This window comes from Pantherophis guttatus, chromosome 18 (assembly GCF_059756535.1).
Source record: "Pantherophis guttatus breed Tessera chromosome 18, ASM5975653v1, whole genome shotgun sequence".
Lineage (NCBI taxonomy): Eukaryota > Metazoa > Chordata > Lepidosauria > Squamata > Colubridae > Pantherophis > Pantherophis guttatus.
The window spans coordinates 3837980-3861655 of NC_142080.1; the positions used below are offsets into that span (position 1 = coordinate 3837980).

At 45.0% G+C, this 23676-nt stretch overlaps 1 protein-coding gene across 1 annotated transcript in view; it reads right to left on the reverse strand.

Annotated features, from left to right (window-relative positions):
- GON4L (gon-4 like) overlaps window positions 1-22111 on the reverse strand; it is a 38334-nt gene extending 16223 nt beyond the window's left edge. Inside the window, exons 1-19 of the mRNA XM_087881394.1 lie at window positions 21996-22111; window positions 20433-20562; window positions 19818-19967; window positions 17778-17998; window positions 16255-16329; window positions 15243-15293; window positions 14313-14363; window positions 13599-13694; window positions 11789-11905; window positions 11179-11352; window positions 9531-9723; window positions 8732-8833; window positions 7391-7431; window positions 7178-7281; window positions 5132-5330; window positions 4875-4961; window positions 3109-3280; window positions 1441-1585; window positions 143-293 (exon numbers count right to left, since the gene is read on the reverse strand). Of these exons, the coding sequence (XP_087737520.1) occupies window positions 143-293; window positions 1441-1585; window positions 3109-3280; window positions 4875-4961; window positions 5132-5330; window positions 7178-7281; window positions 7391-7431; window positions 8732-8833; window positions 9531-9723; window positions 11179-11352; window positions 11789-11905; window positions 13599-13694; window positions 14313-14363; window positions 15243-15293; window positions 16255-16329; window positions 17778-17998; window positions 19818-19967; window positions 20433-20535 (2232 nt within the window). The 5' untranslated portion in view covers window positions 20536-20562; window positions 21996-22111. The remainder of the gene's footprint in view (window positions 1-142; window positions 294-1440; window positions 1586-3108; window positions 3281-4874; window positions 4962-5131; window positions 5331-7177; window positions 7282-7390; window positions 7432-8731; window positions 8834-9530; window positions 9724-11178; window positions 11353-11788; window positions 11906-13598; window positions 13695-14312; window positions 14364-15242; window positions 15294-16254; window positions 16330-17777; window positions 17999-19817; window positions 19968-20432; window positions 20563-21995) is intronic.
- Between the last annotated feature and the right edge of the window lie 1565 nt (window positions 22112-23676).

The following is a 23676-nucleotide window of genomic DNA, read 5'->3' on the forward strand; positions in this document are numbered from 1 at the left end:
TCCAGTTGCCTCTTGAAAAGAAAAAAGGACCTTGGGGAGAACCGTGACCTGGATGATGGAGGATCTCGATAGGAATTCCTCAACAGACCATGGTTTAATTTAATCAAGCGAATCCAGAAAAGAAGGCTTTAGTGGAACTGACCCGGATGATGTTGTCGGGAACTCGATTCATGTTCCGGTTCTTGATCCGTCCCGTCAGCTGGTGGGCTGTCTTGGTGGTCAGAAGGTACTTACTGATGAGGGGCTTGGGGAAGTCGGTGCCTTCGAAGTGTTTGAGACCCAGCGCTAACAAGCTGAAACGAGGAAAAGGAAGGCAAGTCAGGAAGGACTGGGAACATCAGGAAAAATACAAGTAGTCCTTGACTTATGAGAGTTTGTTTAGTGACCGTTCAAAGTTATGACGGCCCTGATAAAAAAAGGGGACTTAGGACAGTTAGTCCTTGACTTACGACAGTTCGTTTAGTGACCGTTCAAAGTTACAACGGCCTTGATATAAAAAAGGGGACTTAGGACAGTTAGTCCTTGACTTACGATAGTTCATTTAGTGACAGTTCAAAGTTACGACGGCCCTGATAAAAAAAGGGGGGACATCGCTGCTGGTGTTCAGTTAGGCTAGTGACAACGTACAGAATAGAAATAATAGAAATAGAAATAGAGAATAGAATAAGAATAGAATTAGAAGAAATAGAATAGAAATAGAATAAAACAGAATAGGGTAGAATAAGAATAGAATAGAAGTAGAATATAATAAAATAAAATATTAGAATAGAAATAGAAGAATAGAACAGAATAAAACAGAATAGAATAAGAATTAGAATAGAAATAGAATAGAAATAGAAGAATAAGACAGAATACAATAGAATAGAATAAGAATAGAATAGAATAAGAATAGAATAGAAATAGAATAAAACAGAATAGAATTAGAATAGAATTAGAATAGAATAAAATAAAAATTAGAATAGAAATAGAATAGAAATAGAAGAACAAAACAGAATAAAACAGAAAACAGAATAGAATAAGAAATAGAATAGAAATAGAAGAATAAAACAGAATAGAATAGAATAGAATAAGAAATAGAATAGAAATAGAAGAATAAAACAGAATAGAATAGAATAGAATAAGAAATAGAATAGAAATAGAAGAATAAAACAGAATAGAATAGAATAGAATAAGAAATAGAATAGAAATAGAAGAATAAAACAGAACGGAACGGAATAGAATAGGAAATATGGAAGGGAAGGGAAGAATTGAAAGGGAACTTGGAGGTCTTCTAGTCCAACCCCCTACTCAGGCAAAGAAACCCTATAACATTTCAGAGAAACAGTTGTTGACAAATGTTAGAGCTTGAATCGAACTCGAACTCTCTGATGACTAAACCTCGACTTACGACCAAAATTGGGCCCCAGAATTTCCACCGTTACATCAGGCAGATGTACGTACTTATCTTCTCCTTTGGTGAAGACGATCTTGTCTCGGGGAGTTTTGGCCTTGAAGGAGCAGGTGGGCAGCAGCTCCGGGTACAGGAAAACTCTGCGCGTGGCCAGGATCCAGGCCACTTGCTTGGGCAAGCAAGCAAAATCGGTCACTAAAAGAATCAAGTGAGAGAGAGAGAATCGGAAGGAGAAGATGATAATAATCCGTTTTTTAATTCCTTTCTTGCAACGTTCAGAAAAAGTTCAGGATCGGGATTTGGGAAAGTGGTTTTAGTTTATTAAAAAAAAAAAATACGAAAAAAATATTTTATTAAAAATATGAAAAAATGAAAAAAAATCCTCTCCACCTCTTTCTCAAAATCGCACCTTGACTTACAAACCTTTGTTTAATAACCATCTGAAGTTTTACGACACTTAAAAAACTGACTTTGGACCAGTCCTCACACTTATGACCACTGCAGCATCCCTACGGTCACCTGATCAAGGTTCGGACGTATGTTTGGCAACTGACTCATATTTATGACGGTTGTAGGGTCCTCCGGGGGTGGTGGTCATGTGACACCCCCCCCCCGTTTTGCGACCTTCTGACCGGCAGAGTCAACGGGGAAGCCAGATTCACTGAACGACCGTGTTGCTAACTTAACCACTGCATGGATTCGCTTAATGACTGTGGTAAGGAAGGTCTTAACATGGGGCCAAATGCACCAAACGGATGTCTCACTTGTGACAAGTGAGCCATAAGTCAAGGACTCTGTGTGGATTTTTTTTTTTGGTATGGATTTTCAAGAGTGTCGCTCGATGTCTTCCTTGTTTTCTTAATAATTCCTTATCCACCCAATTACTGTATTTTTTGGACTATAAGATGCCTTTTTTGTCTCCCAAAATGGGGGTGAAAATGTCTGTGCGTCTTATAGACTGAATATTGCTGAAGCCCCGCCCACCCACCAGCCATTTTGGGGCCTGCGCACGCCCTGTTGTTGGGCCTTTCTTTGGCCTTTTTTTGGCCCTTTTTGGCCCATTTCTTTGGTTAAAAACATCCCAAAAGAAATCCTCAAAAATGGGCTGAGAAAAGCCCCCAAAACGGGCCAAAAAAGCCCCCAAAACGGCATGAAAAAAGCCTCAAAAAATGGGCTGAGTAAAGCCTCAAAAACGGGCAGAAAAAAGGGCAGAAAATGGGGCGCATGGAGGCAAAAACGTTTTTTGTTGTTGTTTTCCTCTTCTAAATACTGAAAATTATGGTATTTTAAAATAATAATAATAATTATTATTTTTATTGAAAAAGTTTTTCAAATACAGATTTTTCCCCACTTTTTTTCCCCCCTCCTCCCTAGCCCCCCGTCACCCTCCCCTCCCCCCATGGCTTCTCCAAAATAAAATCCAAATTGATATCAAATTATATAATACTTTACCATCCTTTTACACCACCCCCCACATGCTAACCATTTCTTTTCTAACATTATTATTGTATCCCCCCTATATTATACATTTCAAAGCAACCTTCAGCTATATAACTATATAATAAATCCTAATTTAACGTTTATTCAACTCATAATCTACCCATTTCTTCCACCCCCATACATATATCTCTTAATTCAAATCTTTTACGTATATTTATATCTAAACATAACAAAATAATTATTAAATTATCTAAATTTAAGAGAGGGAGAAACTCAACTGTTCTTTTTGACGGCTTTCCGGGGGCTCCACTCGATCTTGACGTGAGCGTGGAAATCTTTGATCAGTTGCAGAGATTCCTTCAAGTTAAAAGGCTGGAAACAAGTCTGGAATCCGGGACTGGAAGGCTGGCTGAGGAGAAGGGAGCTCTTGGCAAAGCTTTCCAACTCGTTCTGAGGAAGGGAAGGAGGAAAAACACCCTGAAAGTCACGCCGGAGGGTGAAGGAAGGGTTGGGGAGGGTTCAAGGAAGCAGGGCAGGTATCCATCTGGATTCGTTCCTCCAATTTTTCAGCCCAAGCTGAAAAAACATGGGATTTCAGTTCAGCCTGAAGTTGAAGGAGAAAGATGGAGGAGGAGGAGATGGAGAAAGACAAGAAGGTGATGAAGGAGGAGGAGAAAGACAAGGGGGAGGAGATGGAGAAGATAGACAAAGAAAGAGAAGATGAAAAAGGACAAAGGGAAGATAGTTGAGGAGAAAGAGAAGACAGAGGCAGACAAGAAGGAGAAGACTGAAGAGGAGCAGGAGGAAGAAGAGGAGGAGGAGATAGACAAGGAGGAAAAGAAGGCAAAGAGAGAAGATATAGAAGACAGACAAGGAGGAGACAAGGAGAAGATGAAGAAGGAAAAGGAGAAGGAAGAGATGGAGAAGGACAAGGAGAAGAAGATGATGGAGGAGATGGAAATAGATGAGGAGAAGGAGATGAGGAGGGGAAGACAGACAAGGAGGAGGTCAAGACAATGGAGGAGGAGATGGAGAAGGGGAAGATGGAGGAGGAGGAAAAGATGCAGGAGGACAAGGAGAAGAAGAAGACGGAGGACATGGAAATAGAGGACGACAATGAGAAGATGGAGGGAAAGATAGACAAGGAGGAGGAGAATACGGTGGAGGATGAGAAGATGGAGGAGAAGAAAAGAAGATGGAGGAGAAGAAAGAGGACAAGGAGAAGAGGAGAAAGACAAGGAGGAGGAGGAGATGGAGAAGATGAAAAAGGACAAAGAGAAAAGATAGTTGAGGAGAATGAGGACAGAGGCAGACAAGACGGAGAAGATTGAAGAGGACAAGAAGGAAGAGGAGGAAGACATAGACAAGGAGGAAGAGAAGACAAAGAGACGAGGAGATATAGAGGGAGAAGACAGAAAAGGAGGAGAATAGAGAAGGAGAAGATGGAGGAGAAGCAAAAGGAGAAGCAAAAGATGGAGAAGGACAAGGAGAAGAAGATGGAGGAGATGGAAATAGATGAAGAGGATGAGAAGATGGAGGGAAAGACAGACAAGAAGGAAAAGATGTGGAGGACGAGAAGATGGAAAAGAGGAAGAGGAGGAGATGAAGGAGGAGGAGAAAAAGGAGGTGGAGGACAAGGAGAAGAAGAAGAGAAGATGGAGGAGGAGGAGAAAGAGGAAGGGGAAGATGGAGGAGAAGATAGAGAAGAAGGAAAAGGAGAAGGAAAAGGAAAAGATGCAGAAGGACAAGGAGAAGGAAAAGATGGAGGATGTGGAAATAGAGGATGAGAAGATGGAGGGATAGACAAGGAGGAGGAGAAAACGTGGATGACGAGAAGATGGAGAAGAGATGGAGGAGGAGATGGAGGAGGAGAAAGCGGAGGAGATGGAGGACAAGGAGAAGAAGAAGGAGGAGGAGAAAGAGAAGGAGGAGATGGAGAAGGGGAAGGAGAAGGAGAAGACAGAGGAGGAAGAGGGAAAGACGGAGAAGGACCAAGAGGAGGAGCTCATCTGAAGCACATTCACTCTCAAAAGTCAGAAATTACCAGGAAGAGCTGGGCAGTGCTGGCCTCGGAGTTCAGGCTCGGGTTGCAACTGGCCAGGAGGTGAACCTGAGTCAGAAGCTGCACGTGCTGGAACAGTTGGGGAGAGAGAGGTCAGTGGTCAGCACAGCAGACACCCCGTTCCCAAAAACCACCCGCCCCGGAGTCAGCGAGCTAAAGCTTAGGGGCAAGCGTCCTGCGGAACGGGGAAGAATTCCTCCGGCGGAGGAAGCCCTCTTTCGGGGTACAGGACACCCAACCTGTTGCATTTGCTGCTGCAGCCTCTTCCTCTGCCCGGCGTCCAGCGCCAGGGTCTGGGCCGCCTTCTCGTTCCGCAGCTTGGACCTCTCCATCTCCTGGGGCAGCTTGACCGTCGACTTCTTCACCCGCAGCTGCTCCAGCTGTTCCTTCACCGTCCGGTGTTGTTCGTTCAACAGATTGGCCAAGGGTTCTTCGAACCTGCGCCAAGAGGGGAGGGGGTGTGTGAAGATGGGATGGGGCTGGTGGTACCAGGTTTGGGGATGCTAACCCCACCACGTGCCCTGCCGTCTTCTCCCTCCTCTTAGAGAAACAGGGTCCTGGCAAAAACCTCTTTTATTGACACGACTCTGAATTCCTTTCATTCACAGTCGGCAAGGCCTGTCCAAACAGTCTTTCAAAGGAATATTTATCAACACAGACCTCATCTCGCTTGGCAAGCTGCCACGTAACTAGTTTCCAAACGCAGTACAAGGCCAAACTTGGCACAGAGTCTCGGAACGAACGAATTGTTTCCTGCAAAAGCCGGAACGGGCTCCAGCTGCTCCTCTGCCTCACTGCTGTCTAGCTCCCTCTTTGCCTCCGACGCAGAGCCCTCGTCCGAGCTTTCCCCAGCCCCCAGGACTAGCCCATGTCCCTCCCCAACCTCCTCACTGTCCGACTTTGCTGTTGGGTCCGCTGGCGGGCCACAACAGGGGGGGAGGGCCCTTCGGGATGGGAGGGAGTCAAGGGGTTGGGAAGGACGGCGCCCCGAAGGTTTCTCTCTTGCGTGAGTGGAGGAAAGCTTTCTTAACAGCTTGTCTCGCTTAGCAGCGGGAATTTTGGGGGCTCGATGGTGGTCGTAAGGCGAGGAATTGTGTATTTCTTGGTAACCCGGTTCCCCGACTGTAGCTAGGCAGAGGTGATCTTGCCATCCGCTTCTGATACTGCTCAGTCTAGAAGGGAGGCGAAGGCCCAGCCAATTTTATTCTCTCTCCCTTCCCAAACAGGGTTGCCGTTCCTTTCGGGCCCCCTGCCCCACAGATAAGGAGACCTCAGCCCTCAAACAGACAAGAGCCTATATCGATCAGACTTGGGGGTCAGCACAGAGACGGGAAAGCTGTGTGGAACTTCAACTCCCAGCATGCCTCGCCAGTAGCGAGGCATTCTGGGAGTTGAAGTTCAGTGAAAGGCCATTGCTTGCCCACCAACTGACCACAACTGCTAATAAGATATATATAGAATTGAAATTCCACGTACCGAAGAACAGGTACCCCTGTAATCGCTATTATCCTGAATTACAGATAGCCTCAATTTACAACCATCCGTTTAGCGACCGTTCAAAGGCGCTGAAAACAATTTAACCTGCAATTGCTTCTCGCGCTTATGACCGTTGTAGCATCCCCTAAATCATCTTCTTTTCACGACCCCATAATCCCTTGCATCAGGGTGGAGTCTGGGCAACTGAATGGAGCTAGCAGTGTTTACTGGCCGGATGCTCTTCCTGTCACCAGTGCGGAGTTTTGTTCAGCAGATTAATATTCTCATTGTGCCCAGAGAGAGAAATATCTGCCTCTACCTAGGATCGAACTCACAGCCTCCTGATTGTGTGGTGAGAGCTTAGCCTCTAGGTTGTGTCACATGATCCCAATTTGTGACCTTCTCGGCCGGCTTCCCACAAGCAAAAGTCAAAGGAGGAAGCCGGATTCGCTTAACGGCACTGTGATTCGTTTAACAACCGCGGTGATCTGCTTAGCAACGGTGACAAAAAGGACGTTAGGTACACCGAGGGCTCATTCGCCAGAGTCAAATTCCTTTGGTGTGTCCAATCATGCTTGGCCAATAAGGAATATTCCTATTCCTAAAATTGGGAACAACTCACTTAACAACGGTTTTGCTTAGCAACAGAACTTCTGCTCCTATTTGTGGATGCAAATCAAGGACCGCCTGCACGGTTTTTCTCTAGAAGCATGGAAATAAAAGGAGAAATCGCTCCCCTTATCTTGTTTGACGGACACCTGTCTGTTAAGACAATCATGAAAATAAGAGGGCAGGTGAGGCTGTCTTACCTGAGCACCTGAGGGGTATTAAAATTGGGCCGGGCCTCAGCGGTGCCCTCTTCGTCCTCCTGTCCATCATCCTCTACGTTAGGGAAGCTGATTTCATCCTGAAACTGATTTTGGAAAATTGAGCTTACAAAAGCAGGCACTGACGAAGTCGCCAGCTTACAGAAGCAGGCGACTTCGCTAGATCCGTTCCAACGGAGGGCCAGGAAGACTCACCGTTTCAAACAGCTCCTCCATCAGCTCGTTCACTTCTTTCTCTGCGGGACACAAAAACGGAGAGGAGGGTCAGTGAAATCACCGGACTTCTGGCTGCGACGTCTTAAGAACGCCTGAAAACGTGGTTTTTTAACAAAAGTTGTTTGCAGTTATAGATACACAGATAAGACACCGTTGGTAGGTAGATATCTACTGTGTTTCCCCGAAAATAAGACCCTGTCTTATATTTTTTTGAACCCTGAAAGAAGCGCTTGGCCTTATTGCTATGCGCTCAAAAGCCCGATTGGGCTTATTATCAGGGGATAATGTCTTATTTTGGGGGAAACAGGGTACATAGAGGGATGGATGGATGGATGGATGGGATATAGATAACAGAATGGTAGAATGATAGATACCACAGGTAGGTAAGAAGGAAGGTAGGTAGGTAGATGGGATATAGATAATAGAATGTTAGAATGATAGATGGATAGATGGGATATAGGTAATAGAATGGTAGATAGATACCATAGATAGATAGATAGATAGATAGATAGATAGATAGATAGATAGATAGATAGATAGATAAACAGATAGACAGACAGACGGACGGACGGGATATAGATGATAGAATGATAGATACCATAGGTAGGTAGATAAATGGGATATAGATGATAGAATGATAAAAAGATAGATGGATGGATGGATGGGATATAGGTAACAGAATGATAGAATGATAGATAACATAGATAGATAGATAAATGGATGGATGGATAATAGAATGATAGAGATGATGGAAAGAAAGATGATGAAATGATAGATATGATGTAGATATGGATGATGATGCTATAGATATAGAAATAGAAATAGAGATAGATAGATAGATTAAAGATAGATAGATAGATAGATAGATAGATAGATAGATAGATAGATAGATAGATAGGATATAGATAATAGAATGATAGAAAGGTAGATGGATGGATGGATGGATGTAGAGATAGATAATCGAATGATAGAGATGATAGAAAGATGATAGAATGATAGATATGATATAGATATGGATGATGTAGAAATAGAGATAGATGATAGATAGGTAGGTAGGTAGGTAGGAAGATAGATAAATAGATAGATAGATAGATAGATAGATAGATAGATAGATAGATAAATAGATAGATAGATAGATAGATAGAATTAACCTTTATTGTCATTTTTTACTGTGGAAACACTGGCACACATTAAAAATGAAATTCTGTTGCCTGCTGGTCATGTAGTGTCTTGACATACAACTGCAATGGCTTATGACCACAACTCCAGGCTGTCTTGTGGTCGTAAGACGAGGACTAACCGCAGACAAGGGGAACGTACTTGTGATTCTGACGGCACGGTCGTTCCTGAAGTCTTCCGTGTCCGGTTCATCCAGATCTTCCAAAAAATTATATTCGGGATCATCGTCATCGTCAGCTTCATCTGGAGGAGGGAAAAAAAGGCCATTATCTTAACGAGAGAATTCCTTCCGACGATGCTTCGGAAAGTATCAATCCTTCCATTCCCCTCCATCCAGTCAGAGCTGAAGAAGCTTCTTGGATGAGAAGTGAAACGTCTTCAAGAGAAAAAAACCAGAAAGTCCACTTTGTCAGGTTTCGGTGTCGTCGCAAATAAATTGCATTTCCAAACAAATAGTCTTTGATGAAATCTTTCATTTATTAAGCACGACAATCTGCCCCCGACTGCGTCGTAGCCAACACTGACTTCCTGACCCCAAACCTTCCCTTTCCGTTCCCCAATTCTCTGCGTCTCATTGGCCTTCTTCCAAATCACTCTCCCCATATCTACTACTTCAGCTCCCAGGAATGTCCCCCCTCCCATCCCATCTCCTAGGGGATATTATTTTCAGGGAAAATAAGTAGGTGAAAAGTCAAGCGTCCTCTTGCCAGCTGCCCCCTCTTCTCCTCCTTATGTCATCACTGGAACGAATGTAGTTTGGAGTGCTGACATACTTGCCTCCTGAAAAAGCACCTTTGACCTGGATGACGGAGAATCTCTACAGACGTTGACCCTCAACTTTTCACTTTTTCCAGAATAATACAAAACTAGCCATTTCTATAAAACCAAATCAGTTGTAATCAGTAAACCCCAAAATTGAAGATCTGGAGTTCGAACTTGCCTTCGTTTTCCACGTCGTCGTTCATCAGCCCACCCAGCCATTGCTTCCACTCTTCGTCGTCTGCCGTATTGGGGTCGTACATGTCCGGAGTGATGTCCGGAGCCCGAAGTTCGGCCTCCAACTGACCGAGGGGCACGTCTTTCAGGGGTCTCTTGGATCGGGTGCGGAAGGCAATTAAGCTGTCTTCCAGAGGCTGGGAAGGAAAGGGAGCGTCTTAACATTGGAAGAGGTTCTCGCGAGAAAAATTCCCACGGTCTTCTTTAACGAGATTTATTGAAGGTGAAAAACATGCGGTGATAAGAATTGCTGCCAACGGAAACATTTGCCACTCGCAACAAATAATCACCTAAAGACTCCGAGTTCTAATCCTACTTTAAGCATGAAAGGCAGCGGGGTGACTTTTGGCCAATCATCAAGAGACTGTGAGGTGTAGTCCCGCCTTAAGCATGAATGAAAGACGGCGGGGTGATTTTGGGCCAATCACCAGGAGACTGGGAGTTCTAGTCCTGCCTTAGCCATGGAGGCCGGCTGGGTGTGACTTTGCACCAATCAAAAGGTCATTGTGAGTTCTAGTCCTGACATGAAGGCCGGCTAGGTGACTTTGGACCAATCTCCAGGAGACTGGGAGTTCTAGTCCTGCCATGAAGGCCAGCTAGGTGACTTTGGGCCAATCACCAGGAGACTGGGAGTTCTAGTCCTGCCATGAAGGTCAGCTAGGTGACTTTGGGCCAATCACCAGGAGACTGGGAGTTCTAGTCCTGTCATGAAGGCCAGCTAGGTGACTTTGGGCCAATCCCCAGGAGACTGGGAGTTCTAGTCCTGCCATGAAGGCCAGCTAGGTGACTTTGGGCCAATCACCAGGAGACTGGGAGTTCTAGTCCTGCCTTAGCCATGGAGGCCAGCTGGGTGTGACTTTGGGCCAATCCCCAGGAGATTGTGAGTTCTAGTCCTGACATGAAGGCCGGCTAGGTGACTTTGGGCCAATCCCCAGGAGACTGTGAGTTCTAGTCGTGACATGAAGGCCGGCTAGGTGACTTTGGGCCAATCCCCAAGAGACTGGGAGTTCTAGTCCTGCCATGAAGGCCGGCTAGGTGACTTTGGGCCAATCCCCAGGAGACTGGGAGTTCTAGTCCTGCCAAGAAGGCCGGCTAGGTGACTTTGGGCCAATCCCCAGGAGACTGGGAGTTCTAGTCATGCCGTGAAGGCCGGCTAGGTGACTTTGGGCCAATCCCCAGGAGACTGGGAGTTCTAGTCATGCCGTGAAGGCCGGCTAGGTGACTTTGGGCCAATCCCCAGGAGACTGGGAGTTCTAGTCCTGCCGTGAAGGCCGGCTAGGTGACTTTGGGCCAATCCCCAGGAGACTGGGAGTTCTAGTCCTGCCGTGAAGGCCGGCTAGGTGACTTTGGGCCAATCCCCAGGAGACTGGGAGTTCTAGTCCTGCCGTGAAGGCCGGCTAGGTGACTTTGGGCCAATCCCCAGGAGACTGGGAGTTCTAGTCCTGCCAAGAAGGCCGACTAGGTGACTTTGGGCCAATCACCAGGAGACTGGGAGTTCTAGTCCTGCCATGAAGGCCGGGAGGGCTAAGAGCTGATCTTGGAAGCTGGGCTTCCTTCCCGTCGGAGCAAACAGGATATTCGCTAGATCTTACCTGGTAGGAATCCATGCAGACGGGGCTGGAGGCCAGTTCTTCGTCGACGGCATGGAGCTTCTCCATGAAAACGGTGTCCTTGTTTTGCTTGGGTTTGGGGGGCGGCGGTGGGCCCATAGGGATGACCTCGGCACTGACGTGTCGCTGGGCCGGAGGGCTGGACCCCTTCTCGGACTGGATGAGAAAAAAACCGGAATGGCTTCAGGACCGAAAACGATCTCCTGAATTGTTAAAAGGTTTCTGCTAATTCCTTACAGGGAGTCCTCAACTTACGACCGCAACGGGGCCCAAAATTGATGTCGCTAAGTGAGACGTTTGCGAAGGGAGCCTTGCCCGGTTTTAGGACTTTTCTCCCCGCGTTTATTTCATTTTATTTCTTTATTGAGGGGACTTATATAGCCACCTATCCGGGGGTGAAATGCTCCCGGTTCGGTCCGGATCGCCCGATCCGGTCCGAAAACTCAACGGGGAAAGCCGGATTCGCTTAAGCACTGCCTGATTCACTTCACAACGGCGGTGCTTCGCTGAACAACCAGAGCAAGCACGTGGGAGGAAAGCAGGGGATTGAGGAAGTGAAGACACCCCCTCCCCAACACCTCTCCCCGCTTACCTCCAAGGGGGCCACTCCTTCCTCGTCCGTCTCCACCATATCCGACGGTCTCGAACGAAAGCGCTTGGGCCCCCGAGGGGACGAGGTATTGCTTTCGACATCGCTTTCCAATAAACTCTTGGGGGGGGGGGAAGAAGCAACAGGGAAGGAAATCAGACGGAGTTTGTATGTGTGTGTGACTGTGTGTGTGATTGTGTGTGTGCTGCTGCTGCTGATCGGTCTCCCCTGGTCGCGCTACCGGCAGCCACGGCAGAACCGATAGGAGAGAATAACAGAGTTTGGGAAGGGACCTCGGAGGTCTTCTGGTCCAATCCTTTGCTCGAGCAGGAGACCTTAGACCATGTCAGATAACTGGCTGTCCAATCTTTTCTTGAAAACCTCCAGTGATGAGGGAGGGAGGGAGGGAGGGAGGGAGGAAGGAAGGAAGGAAGGGAGGGAGGGAGGGAGGGAGGGAGGGAGGGAGGGAGGGAGACAGAGGAAGGAGGGAGAAAAGAAGGAAGAATAGCAGATTAACAGAATTGGAAGGGACTTTGGAGGCCTTCTAGTCCAACCTCCTGGGAGGGAGGGAGGGAGGGAGGGAGGGAAGGAGAAAGAAAGAAAGAAAGAAAGAAAGAAAGAAAGAAAGAAAGAAAGAAAGAAAGAGGGAGGGAGGGAGGGAGGGAGGGAGGGAGGGAGGAAGGAAGGAAGGAAGGAAGGAAGGAAGGAAGGAAGGAAGGAAGGAAGGAAGAAAGAAAGAAAGAAAGAAAGAAAGAAAGAAAGAAAGAAAGAAAGAAAGAAAGAAAGAAAGAAAGAAAGAAAGAAAGAAAGCAGAATAGTTGGGAGAGACATTAGGTCTTCTAGTCCAACCCTGTGGGAGGGAGGGAGGGAGGGAGGGAAGGAAGGAAGAAAGGAGAGAGAAGGAAGGAAGGAAGGAGGGAGGGAGGGAGGGAAGGAAGGAAGGAGAAAGAAAGAAAGAAAGAAAGAAAGAAAGAAAGAAAGAAAGAAAGAAAGAAAGAAAGAAAGAAAGAAAGAAAGAAAGAAAGAAGCAGAATAGTTGGGAGAGGCATTAGGCCTTCTAGTCCAACCCGCTACTAGACTGTTTCAGGCAAGTGACTGTCCAGTCTTTTCTTGAAAACCTCCAGTGATGGCGAAAATAGGAAAGAAGGAAGGAAGGACAGAAGCACAGAGTTGGAAGGGACTTTAGAGGACTTCTAGTCCAACCCCCTGCTCAAGCAGGAAACATTTCAGACTAGTGGCTGTCCAGTCTCTTCTTGAAAACCTCCAGTGATGGAAAACAGTGGGAGGGAGGGAGGGAGGGAGGGAGGGAGGGAGGGAGGGAGGAATAAATAGCACTAGCCCATAGATTTATATACCGCTTCGCAGTGCTTCACAGCCCTCTCTAAGCGGTTTAGAGTCAGTCTATCGCCCTCAACCATCTGGCTCCTCATTTTACCGACCTCGGAAGGACGGAAGGCTGAGTCAACCTTGAGCCTGGCGAGATTCAATCTGCCGAATATTATTTATTGTTATATAAATAAACCCCCCTCTGGATAAACGCCCCTTCAAAATTGGAATCCAAAATATCGCGCGGATTCGGCCTCATTTTGGAAACCAAAGCGTGAAAACTTTTTTGAGTGTCAGCTTAACCGGTGGGTGACATGTTTTTCCTGGTATTTTTGATTAAAAGATTTGATGGTTTAGCTTGTCCGCTGATGGGCTGAAAAATCCCCTCCAGCAGAAATCTAGTTCTATTCCTTGAGATGCTAGACTTCTGCGTGCAGGGACGGGTTTTCCCCTTCCCCCCCCCCCCACCTCCATTTGCAAAGTTTACCTCTTCCGCCGTTTCGTCTTCTTCGTCCTCTTCCGGTTGGTATTCCTCGTCGGAGGAATCGTCGTCTTCAAGCGGGATGTCGACGAACTGAGGGGGCTGCAACGATGGGGAAGGTGGGGGGACAAGGAAAAGTGAGTTTTCAGAGAGAGAGAGAAAAGAGGGGTGAAAGGAGCTTCCGTGGATGGGTGAACCCAGGCAAGCCAGAGAGAGAGAGGGGTGAATTTAATTTAATCTTTCTAGTTTTCCATCCTGCAAAAACGTTTTGAAAAGAGTTTATGGAAGAGACTCTTTTGTGGCTCAGGGCTGAAGGAACAGTAGGGGTCCTCGGTGGTCTCGGAGGTTGGTGACTTTTCTAGCACTGATGACATTACCTAGTTGGGTCGTGAGAGGTCTGCAAGGAAAGCAAACCAGCTCGAGAGAGCACCGAAGACCCCACGGTCTTCTTCCCCACCACCCTGCTCTCCTCCGCTCTGCAAAATCCCCTTCCTTCTAGAGCTGATGAGGTTACCTAGTTGGGTGGTGAAACCTCTGGAATAAAACCAAGCTCAGAGAGCACCGAAGACCCCACAGATAAAGGAATTTGCTAACTGATCCATTTACCAGCACAGCAAATAAGTGTATTTTCCAGATTTTTATGGGCTTCTATTCCCAATGTATAAAAGAACAATAAAAGGCCTGCCAGAGTATATTATTAAAATCTCAAGAGTAACTAACCTTGAGTTCGTTGGCTTTCTTGATGGGAGAAATATTCCAGGTTGGTATTACCTGAGGAAGCAACACATAGCATTTGGCACCTCTGCCATCAAATACAAAATAAATAAATAAATCAGGAAGGGCAGGAAAATCAGGAATTCTACGCAGGAAACTCCCCTCTCCCCATTCATTCAGGAATCAATGCTTGCATTCATTCATTTATAATTAGAATTTTCTGAAAATGGCCCCACGTTTATCCAAGCTGTTTCAGGAAACAGAGAGAATCTGTTGCCGTATCTTATAAGACTAATAAATAAAAGAAAAACAAGACATCTTTGGGTAGGCACCAGGCTAGAAAAGGTGAGACGGCGAGTTCTAATCCCGCCTTAGGCATGGAAGCCGGCTGGGTGACTTTGGGCCAATCACCAGGAGACGGGGAGTTCTAGTCCCGCCTTCGGCATGAAAGCCGGCTGGGTGACTTTGGGCCAATCACCAGGAGACGGGGAGTTCTAGTCCCGCCTTCGGCATGAAAGCCGGCTGGGTGACTTTGGGCCAATCACCAGGAGACGGGGAGTTCTAGTCCCACCTTCGGCATGAAAGCCAGCTGGATTGGATTATTTATAAAAAGAATAAAAGCGGGATAGAAATCAATATTTTAAATTTTAAATCTTCTCCTCTAAATCTTCTCCTCTTTTCAATTTAAATTTTAAATACAAATTTTAATCTGTTTAATTATGGGGTATTTTAAAATTCAGCCAAATTATTTAATTTGTTTTAATCTATTTTAAATTTTGTATCTCTGTGTTTTATCTTCTGGCTATTCACCGCCCTGAGTCCTTCGGGAGAAGGGCGGTATAGAAATTTAATAATAATAATAAAAAAAAAAAAAATCCCCACCATTTCAGTATAGGTACGAACGAACGAGCTATACTGCTATTAGGTTTTACTTACCACCCCTTTCTCTACCACTTCTTTCAGCTTGGACCGTGTCATTTTGGGCTCCTGAATTGGGGGAAGGGGGAAAAAGAGAAAGAGAGAGAAGGAAAGAGAGACAGAGAAAGAGGGAAAGAGAGTGAGAGAGTAGGAGAAAGAAAGGGAGAAAGAGAAAGAGGGTAAGAGAAAGACAGAGAAATAAAGAAAGAGGGAGAGAAGGAAAGAGAAAAAGAATGAGAGAAAAAAGAGAGAAAGAAATAGAGAGAAAAAAGAGAGAAAGGGGAAGAAAGACCGAGGGAAAGAGAGAAAAAGAGACAAAGAAAGGAGAGAGAAATGGAGAGAGAAAATATGAAAGAGAGAGGAAAAGAGACAAAGAGAAATAGAGGAAGAGGAAGAGAAAGAATAGAGAAAAAAGAGAAAGAGAGAGAAAGAGAGGAGAGAGAAAGAGAGATGGAGAAAGAGAAATAAAGAAAAAGAGAGAGGGAAAGAGAAAAAGAGAAAGAATGAGAGAAAAAAGAGAAAGAAATAGAAAAGAGAAAAAAAGGGTGAGAAAGAGAGGGAAAGAGAAAAAGGGACAAAGAAAGGAGAGAAATGGGGAGAGAAAAAATGAAAGAGAGACATAAAGAAATAGAGGAAGAGGAAGAGAGAAGAGAGAAGAGAGAAGAAAAAAGAAAGAGAGAAAAAGAGAGATGGAGAAAGAAAAATAAAGAAAGAGGGAGAGGGAAAGAGAAAAAGAGAAAGAATGAGAAAAAGAGAGAAGAAAGGGGAAAAGAGAGAAAAAGAGACAAAGAGAGAAGAGAGAAATGGGGGGGAGAAAAAATGAAAGAGAGGGAAAGAGACAAAGAGAAACAGAGGAAGAGGAAGAGAGAGAATAGAGAGAGAAAAAAGAAAGAGAAAGAGAGAGAGAGATGGAGAAAACTTGTTTAATTTAATTATGATTAGACCTGCTGGATCTATTTTTTTTTCCTGCAGAGATACAGAAAATGGCGTCCTCCCCCTTCTCTTCTCTTCCGAGAGCCCCCAGACTCACAAAGACCGGGGCGTCTTCCGTCTCGCTGATGGCAGCTTTCATCATGGCCACCACGTGCTCGTTGGTGATGACTTCCTGCGGGGGGGGGGAAAAAAAATAAAGAGTTTCTCAACTGGATGTTTTCAAAGCCAGGAAAAGCCGCTCCTTTTAAACTGCAGCCGTCAATTACGGTGGTGTTGCAGTCCGCCGGCGGCCTGCGAAGCTGGCAGCGGAGTCAGACAGTGAGGAGGCTGTGGAGGAACATGGGCCAGTCCTGGAGTCCGGGGAAGGGCTCTGCGTCAGAGGCAGAGATGGGGCCAGGGCCATCTGGGAGTTATGCACAGACTCCAGAGCCTCCGGACATCACAGAGGCAGAGGAACAGGAGGAGCCTGTTCCTAGGGCGCACATGCGCAGAGCTGCCAGAAGGCACGAACGGTTAAAACAAAAGGGACGACTCAGGAGTAAGGCCTGGAGATGATTGGCTCCTCCCATAAGAGGAGCAAAGGCATGTTGGCCCCTTGCAGGAAAGCAACGTTGCTAATTCTGTTCCCAGTCGGCATCTCTGTTTGATTCTGGACTCTGTGGGGCTTTGCCAAGTAGGTCTTTGGCAGCGTGTCAAGGGAGAGAAAGGTTGGTCATTATCCCGAAGGACTTCTCCCGGACTTTTTTGCAACTAATTGGGACTCGGCTGTGAATGAACGTAATTCACAGCTGTTGCAATAAAAGAGGTTTTTGGGACTACTCGTGAGTTTTAATGACAAGTAGTCAATAAAGCCTAGGTCACAACAGGTGGCTGCAGCCAAGCAAGAATGGGGAAAATCTGTAGTCCTCGACTGATGACCATAATTGAGCCCCAAATCTCCCTTGAGAAGCGACGGAAAGGGGAAGGTTGGCGACCGTCTGTGCCACGGTTTTAAGGGGGTCGCTGCAGCCGTTAAGTGAATGATGCGGTCGTTAACCAGATCAGGCTTTTGGTGGAACGGAAGCTTGGCCGAGATGATGAGAAAGGATGATCATGTGACCTGCAACCGTCGTTAAGCACACGCCGGTGGCCGAGCACCCAAATTTTGACCGGGGAGGGGACGCTGACCAACGCTCACGAGGAAATGGTCCTCGATGTACGACTGCAATTGAGCCCAGTATTTTGGTCGCTAAGTGAGACATTTGTCAAGGGAGTTTTTGCCCCATGTTACGAACATTCTCGCCACGCTTGTTAAGCGAATCTGGCTTTCCCCCATTGTGACATCCCGCCCCCGGGACGCTGCGACCGTCATAAATAGAAATCAGTTGCCAAGCGTCCGAATTTTGATCACGTGACAATTGCGGCAACAGTCATTAAGTCACTTTTTTCCCAGTGACGTTGTACCTTCATTTACGGTCACTAAACAGGCGGTTGTTTAAGTCGAGAGCTACCTGTGTTAAGTCATTTTTTCCCCCAGGGCCATTCTAACTTCGAACAATTGTTAAAACGAATCGTTGTTAAGTTGAGGACGACCTGTTCATGGATCCAACACCGTCCCCAACAGCCGCGTCCAACACTTACGTGAAGGATGTTTCGTACGTTGACGGCCGTCAAATTGTGCTGCTTCGCCCCGTCTTCCAGCGTGCGGTCCAAAGTTTCGTCCAATTTGAGGTCGCAAGCTAAAGCCCTTCCTCCTTTTCCTCCTTCTCCTCTTCCTCCTCCTTCGTCTTCCTCAGCCGACTTCCCTTCCCATTGCCTTTTAACTCCCTTCCGCCTGGATTTTTTCCCTCCTTCTCGTTTGTCTGCAAAGGGGGAAAAAAATAAATTGCAAACTGATTGTCAGGGGTCCAAGTAATACGGGTTAATAGAATAGAATTCTAAAGTTAACTTTATAAAGTTGTTGTTATTATTATTATTATTGGTTAATCTTTAGTGAGATTCACAGCCTTTGAGGCTGGTTAATAGCTCAGCAGCTCGAGTCCTAACCAAGGACCTAGGAACTGTTAAGGTATCGTCGGAGGATGTAAGCTGTTCCGAGTAAGGTGGTTTTTTGTAGAGTCAAAATGTTCAAGTCCGGCAAATTTAGAATTTCTAAATAGTGGGGTAGCCCTTTGGGTATTGCTCCGAGGGCTCCAATTACAATCGGGACAACACACGATTTCTTTTTCCACCGTCGCTCAACTTCAATTTGCAAGTCCCGGTACTTTGTGATTTTTTTCTTGCTGCTTATCTTCAATTCGTGCATCACCAGGTATTGCAATGTCAATGAACCATCCTTTTTTCTTTTCAACTCTTGTTATGTCAGGTGTGTTGTGGACCAAGTGCCTGTCAGTCTGAATCCTAAAGTCCCACAAGATCTTGAGTTTCTCATTCTCTAAAACTTTCTCAACCTGATGTTCCCAGTGGTTTTTGCTGTACTCAAATCCAAACTTCTGGCACAATTTCCAGTGAATGATCTTAGCAACGTGGTCATGGCGTTGTAGGTAGTCAGTTTGTGAAATTTTGCTGCAATTTAGAATTTCTAAATTGGGTATTGCTCCAAGGGCTCCAATTACAATCGGGACAACACACGATTTCTTTTTCCACAGTCGCTCAACTTCAATTTGCAAGTCCCGGTACTTTGTGATTTTTTCTTGCTGCTTATCTTCAATCCGTGCATCACCAGGTATTGCAATGTCAATGAACCATCCTTTTTTCTTTTCAACTATTGTTATGTCAGGTGTGTTGTGGACCAAGTGCCCGTGAGTCTGAATCCTAAAGTCCCACAAGATCTTGAGTTTCTCATTCTCTAAACTTTTGAGAAACTCAAGATCTTGTGGGACTTTAGGATTCAGACTGACAGGCACTTGGTTCACAACACATGTTGTTGTTGTTGTTGTTGTTGTTGTTGTTGTTGTTGTTGTTGTTGTTATTATGTGTGATTGGGCACACAAGGAATTTGTCTTTGGTGTGTATACTCTCAGTGTACATAAGGAGAATAAAATACATTCATTGAGAATCAAAAAGCTACAACACTTAGTGATAGTCCAAGTTACTAATAAGCTATCAAATCGTACTAGGAAACAAATAAAAACAATATAAATTGAAAGATACAAGCAACAGGGTTATAGTCATAAGCGGGAAGAGATGGATACTAGGAAGGAAGAGAAGAAGAATAGTAATACATTCTTAGTATATTATTTGACAGTGTTGTGGGAATTACCGTATTTTTCGGAGTAAAATCCGAATCTGAAAGCTTCCAGGTTTTCCCCACCTGAAAGAAAGCCCCAAGTCCCTTCCCCTGCACCCACATGTCCATCACATGGTCCAATCAAAGCATTGTCCCAACTGGAGATGCCTCCCAGTCACACCACTCCAGGTGCAGGGCAGCATGTCCTTGACTCTCAGAGAAAAGAATGTTATTATGGCTAGATATTTCTCCAACTCCCTACAACACCCCCCCACTCCCAGTTTCCCACAGTAGGAAATGTCACAGGCCTGAAGGCCCAACGATAAAGATGGCTTCCAGGCCTGACACTCATTTAGCAACATAAATTTTAGGCTCAACTGTGGTCATAACTCGAGACCTCTATGTAAATCAACCCCCGTTACAAAAATATTGGGGGGTATTTCAGGACTCACCCACTGAAATAAAGAGCCTCGTTTCTTCGGGTTCCTCCTTCACTTCTTGAAAGGGCTCGACCCTCTGCGTGTCCCCCATGGATTTCATAGTTGGGGAAACTTCGCCTTCTTCCTCCTGTTCGATCTCTGGCTTGGGCAAAAGGAGGCCATCTTGGGAAAAAAGAAGCAAAGAAAAGAAAAGAAAAAAGCGATGAAAATATAATTCATGACGAGAAGTTTCACAAGTCTGCAGCATAAACTAAAGAGGAACTAACTCGAGTTTCAGAGGGGGGGGGGAATACACATTTTTCACCATGCACAAAGATGTTTTCCATGCTTCTGCACTTTCCTAATAATCAGATTCCTAAATCTGATTATTTTAAAAAAGTAAACTAAAAAAGATACCAAATAAACACACAGATCTATTTATGTTCTACTCTATTCTACTCTATTCTATTCTTCTACTCTACTCTACTATTCTACTCTACCATACTCTACTCTACTCTATCTTACTCTACTCTACTCTACTCTACTCTACTCTACTCTACTCTACTCTATTCTACTCTACTTTCAATTCCTCCCCTTCAGTCAAAGGAGGGTTGATCTCCTCGTAATCGACAAGCTGGTTGATCCCACCTGAAGGAGACGCCTCCGTCGGAACAGGTTCGGCTTCGGAAAAGGAATCCATCCGGATAGTTTTCCTTTTCTTGCATGGCAGCATGGTGGGGGAGAGGGACATGGCAGCTAAAGGCTTCCCGTCGGAGCCCTGCAAAGACCACAAAAAAGAGAGAATTTGAACAACAGCAAAAAATCATACATTTGGCCGTGACTCACCTCCCACACACCTTGGTTACGAATTGCGGTTATTCATTAAGTGAATTTTGCCCCCTTTTAAAAGCTTTCTTGCCTCTGTTAAGCGAATCACGGCACGGGGTTCAGTCGGCAACAGGGTTGTTAAGTGAATTTGGCTTCCCCGTTAGCTTTGATCGACAGGAGGTCGCAAAAGGGGCGGGGGGAAAATCACATGACCCCCCCCGGGATACTTTGACCCTTATAAGTACGAGTCAGTTGCCAAGCGTCCGAATTTGGACCACATAACCACAGGGGAATGCCACAACGGTTGTGAAAAGTGTGAAAAGCAGTCATAAATCATTATTTTTTTTTTGCGCCGTCCTAACTTTGGTCACTAAATGAGTGTTTTTAAATTGAGGACTACCTGTATTACTTATTAATGCAATATATATTTATATATCAATAGATAGATATTGATATACATTGATATATATATTGATATACATTGATATATATATAATGTATGTATGTATATATGTATGTATGTATGTGTGTGTGTATGTATGTATGTATATGTATATGTATATGTATATGTATACATATATATGTAAAAAGTTAAAATCTCGGGTTTTTTCCCCGCATTATTTAAAAGTCTCTTAGTTAAAATGCTTAAAATCCTGGCTAAGATCTCAGCTCAAAATCCTCCAAAATCCCAACAAAACACTTTGTAAGGTCTTTTAAAACTCTGGCTAAAATATATTACAAACTATTCTAAAAATTATTATATATCCATCCATACATACATACATACATACATTCTAAACTATTCTAAAAATACTATTCTAAAAATTATTATACATACATATATAGATATTGATATATATAGATAGATAGATATATTGATATATATATTGATATATATTGATATATATGTAAAGAAAGAAGCAGACATCCTGCGAGCTCCGGAACTTAAAAATTTTAAAATAATTAAAATTTTATTTTACTAAGCTTTCGTCAGGTCATATATATATTGCCCTAAAACTCCTTTTTTTTTAAAAAAAGGAAGAGAATGGCGGATGGGCTTTTGACCATCAGACTTGCATGGCTGGGGATTATGGGTCTTGCCACTCCAACAGGGGAGATTTCCACCAATGGGGAGGGGGAGGAGGAGGCATCACTTGAGGATGATGGGCGCTGTAGTTTTTAAGAGGACGCTGGGCCGAAAAAACCCGAAAAAGACCCCCATTATCCCCAGCCACAGCTGAGGCTGGGGATGATGGGAGTTGTGGTTATGGCTGTTGGGTGACCCCGAAATGAGAGAAGAGGCGAGTTCCGGGCCTGACAAGCCCGCCTGCTTCTCCATATAGTGCCCCGCCCCAACCGGGCCCACCCCCACCCCAAACTAACCGAGCATCTTCCCCGGGGATCCCCCCGCGGTTCACTCCGCGGCTCATTGCGGCCATTTTTTCCCCTCAATCCGGAGCGCCCCCATAGCTTCTCCGGCCGGAAGCGGAAGTGACGCCGAAGGAAAGGGCTCGGTCGCGCATGCGCCCTCGGAGCCCCGCCGCCTCCCGCCATCTTTCGTGCGGGCCGCGGGCCTTTTGAGGGAGGGAACGGTCGGCGGAATATTTCACGCCGAGGGTTTGAGTTGGAGGGGCCGGGAAGAGGTAAAAAGACGGTCGGCGTCTCGCGAAACGCCCTTCAGGATTTAAAAGGGCGAATTTTTCTTTTTTTTAAAAAAAAGGGAAGGGGCCTTCCTGGAGGAAGCGAAGGCCGCCATATTGGTTGCTGGCACGGCCGGTTTTTTTGCGGGTTGTTTTTCCCGACCTTGGGAACCCACGTGACCCCTCCCCGAGGGCGGGGTCTAGGCCTCTGACGTCATTGGGCTCCCTCTAGGCTTCCTTTGCTTGTTAGCTCTTTGCAATATTATTGGGATTAATCCATTTATTTAGGATTTGCTTTTGCATTTTCGCAGTTGTTTTAGGATGCAACGTTTTTTCTTTCCCCTACAACGATCCAGGACCTGAATATGCCATCCATTTATTATTTTTTCTTGAATTGCTCCAGGCCTCCTCTATTATTATTATTATTATTATTATTATTATTATTATTATTATTATTATTATTATTATTATTATTATTATTTGCTGCATTTCTCCCTGATTCATTATCCCATTTGTTGCATGGCCCCGAATTTTTAAAAAAATATCAGACCTCAAGACTTGTAGTAAAAAAAATCTTCCTTGAGCTCTTGACTCAGCCTAAGGTTGAACCTCATTTAAGACAGGTAATAAGTGCAGAATTTTCAGCTCGGGAAGGATTATCCTTATTTACTTAAAAGCATCTGCAAATCCTCCACGCTTCCATCCTTCCTACCTAAAAACAACGGCCCAAAATCAGAAAACGCCCTTAAAACCAAACAAAGCTGGATGAGAAAAGAATATATTAATATGTTCTTTACTAAATGCAACCCCGCCCCGAAGAGCTATTAGAATACTTTATTAATTGATTAGTCTTGCGGCCTTATCAATAAAATAAAATACATAATCTGGGTCCAGGATAAAATAAATACATACATACATTAAAGCCCAGGAGGAAAGAAGGCAATCTTATCATTCGGTTCCCAGTGGGCCGTTCTTTCCCAATAGGGAGAAATATTTTTACAATATTGCAATTTCCAACAGAGGCTATTCGAAAGTTGCACTTGAGTTTGCAGGTTAAAGAAGGTAACACACCCACGTTAGTTCGCCACTGCAACGACACTACGAAGCCCATAGTCCCAAGTATTGCAAAGTCCATCCTCAGTAACCAAGTGAAGCTGAGAGGAGGGGGGAGAGATTAAGAGTTCTTTATACCCGAATGGCTACTAAAAAGATGCATTTGGTTTGCACGTTAGAAGAAGGGAAAACCCGGGTTACTTCACCAATGCAACGGGTACTGCAAAACCCGTAGTTCAAGTATTACATAGTCCATCCTCAGTAACCCGGCCGAGTGGAGGAGGGGAGAAAGAAATTAAAAAGTTCTTTTTAAAAATGGCTATTAGAAAGATGCATTGGGCTTGCACGTTAAAAGAAGGAAAACCCGCGTT